The sequence below is a fragment of the Monodon monoceros genome, unplaced genomic scaffold (genome assembly GCF_005190385.1).
Source record: "Monodon monoceros isolate NGI ecotype Baffin Bay Population unplaced genomic scaffold, NGI_Narwhal_1 Contig2558_ctg1, whole genome shotgun sequence".
In the NCBI taxonomy this organism is placed as follows: domain Eukaryota; kingdom Metazoa; phylum Chordata; class Mammalia; order Artiodactyla; family Monodontidae; genus Monodon; species Monodon monoceros.
Window position 1 is genome coordinate 1 of NW_021698470.1, and position 1,362 is coordinate 1,362.

The 1,362-nt window shown below is 48.8% G+C and overlaps 1 gene segment (V, D, J or C); it reads right to left on the bottom strand.

Moving 5' to 3' along the window:
* Positions 1-610: 610 nt before the first annotated feature.
* Positions 611-1,154, bottom strand: LOC114896995. The segment is given in 2 exon segments: positions 611-945; positions 1,050-1,154. Coding segments are annotated over 2 exon segments (363 nt in total).
* Between the last annotated feature and the right edge of the window lie 208 nt (positions 1,155-1,362).

Below are 1,362 nucleotides of genomic sequence, written 5' to 3' on the forward strand. Positions count from 1 at the left end.
AGGTCTTATATAAGCATATAGGGATTCTATTGGGCCTGGAAGCAAGGGGTACATGTAGAAACACCCCCACTCACGTCCCCTCTAACTGGCATCTTTCCCAGCGACCCACTGAGGATCCGGGGCTGATCAGCGCATTTATGCTTCTCATGCAAGAGGTTAGCAGGCAAGTCAACAGCCCGCATCCTGGCAGGGACAGCTGGTCTACAGTAGGGCAGGGCTGAGATATCATAAAGAGGAAGGAAGAATATGTTTAACTCTTTATACATCCGCTGGAATCATTTTGAAACGGGTCAATTTAGACAACATTTAGACAAGGGAAAACCCGAACATATAAATTTGAGTCTCTGCCTTTCATATATGACATTTTTTCCCCTATTTCAAAAAGTCTTTGTAATTGAGAGACTGAATGTGTAAGTCAAGAACCATGGAGGAGTACAGAGAGGTTCCCCAGGGAAAACTGCTATATGGAGAGGAAACCCCAGACCGTTAGAGGAAAGCAGTCCCTAACTAACATCTGCACCTGCTCCTGGGGCTGAAACACCCAGTTGTATGTCCTGAGTGCCCCCCTGCATCCCTCCTCCTGTCTCCCTGCAAGGAGGTTTGTGTCTGGGCTCACACTGACTTCCCCTCACTGTGTATCTTTCGCACAGTAATACACGGCCGTGTCCTCAGATCTCAGGCTGTTCATTTGCAGATACAGCGTGTTCTTGGAGTTGTCTCTGGAGATGGTGAATCGGCCCTTCACAGAGTCTGCATAGTATGTGCTACCACCATTCCAATTAATAGATGACACCCACTCCAGTCCTTTCCCTGGAGCTTGACGGACCCAGCTCATGGCATAATCATCAAAAGTAAATCCAGAGGCTGCACAGGAGAGTCGCAGAGACCCCCCTGGCTGCACCAAGCCTCCCCCAGACTCCACCAGCTGCACCTCACACTGGACACCTGCAAACACAGAGACATCCTGGTCAGGAGACTGTCACGCATCCACTGATTCCCTCACTCATATATACTCACATCCTCAGTGTCTCTTGCTCTCCATAAATTACCTTGTAAAATAGCCACAAGGACAGCCCAGCTCAGCCCAAAGTCCATGGTGAGTGTTCTGTCTTGAAGCTCGAATGGAGCACGTGGGAATCCGGGGCTGGAGCTCCTCTCCCAGAGCTGCAGGGTCAGGGCTGGTACTGCTTTATATCAGCAGAGGAAGGACCCTATTTGCATGAACTTCTAGTATATAAGAGGCTATGTCGTTGAATGTCCTCAGAAAGGGCAGGGTCTCAGAGCAGGTGTGAGAGTCTTGGATTTTGTGGTGTTGATAGCATTTGGGAAATATAACTTTCATTGTGTGATTGTTCCAGAGTA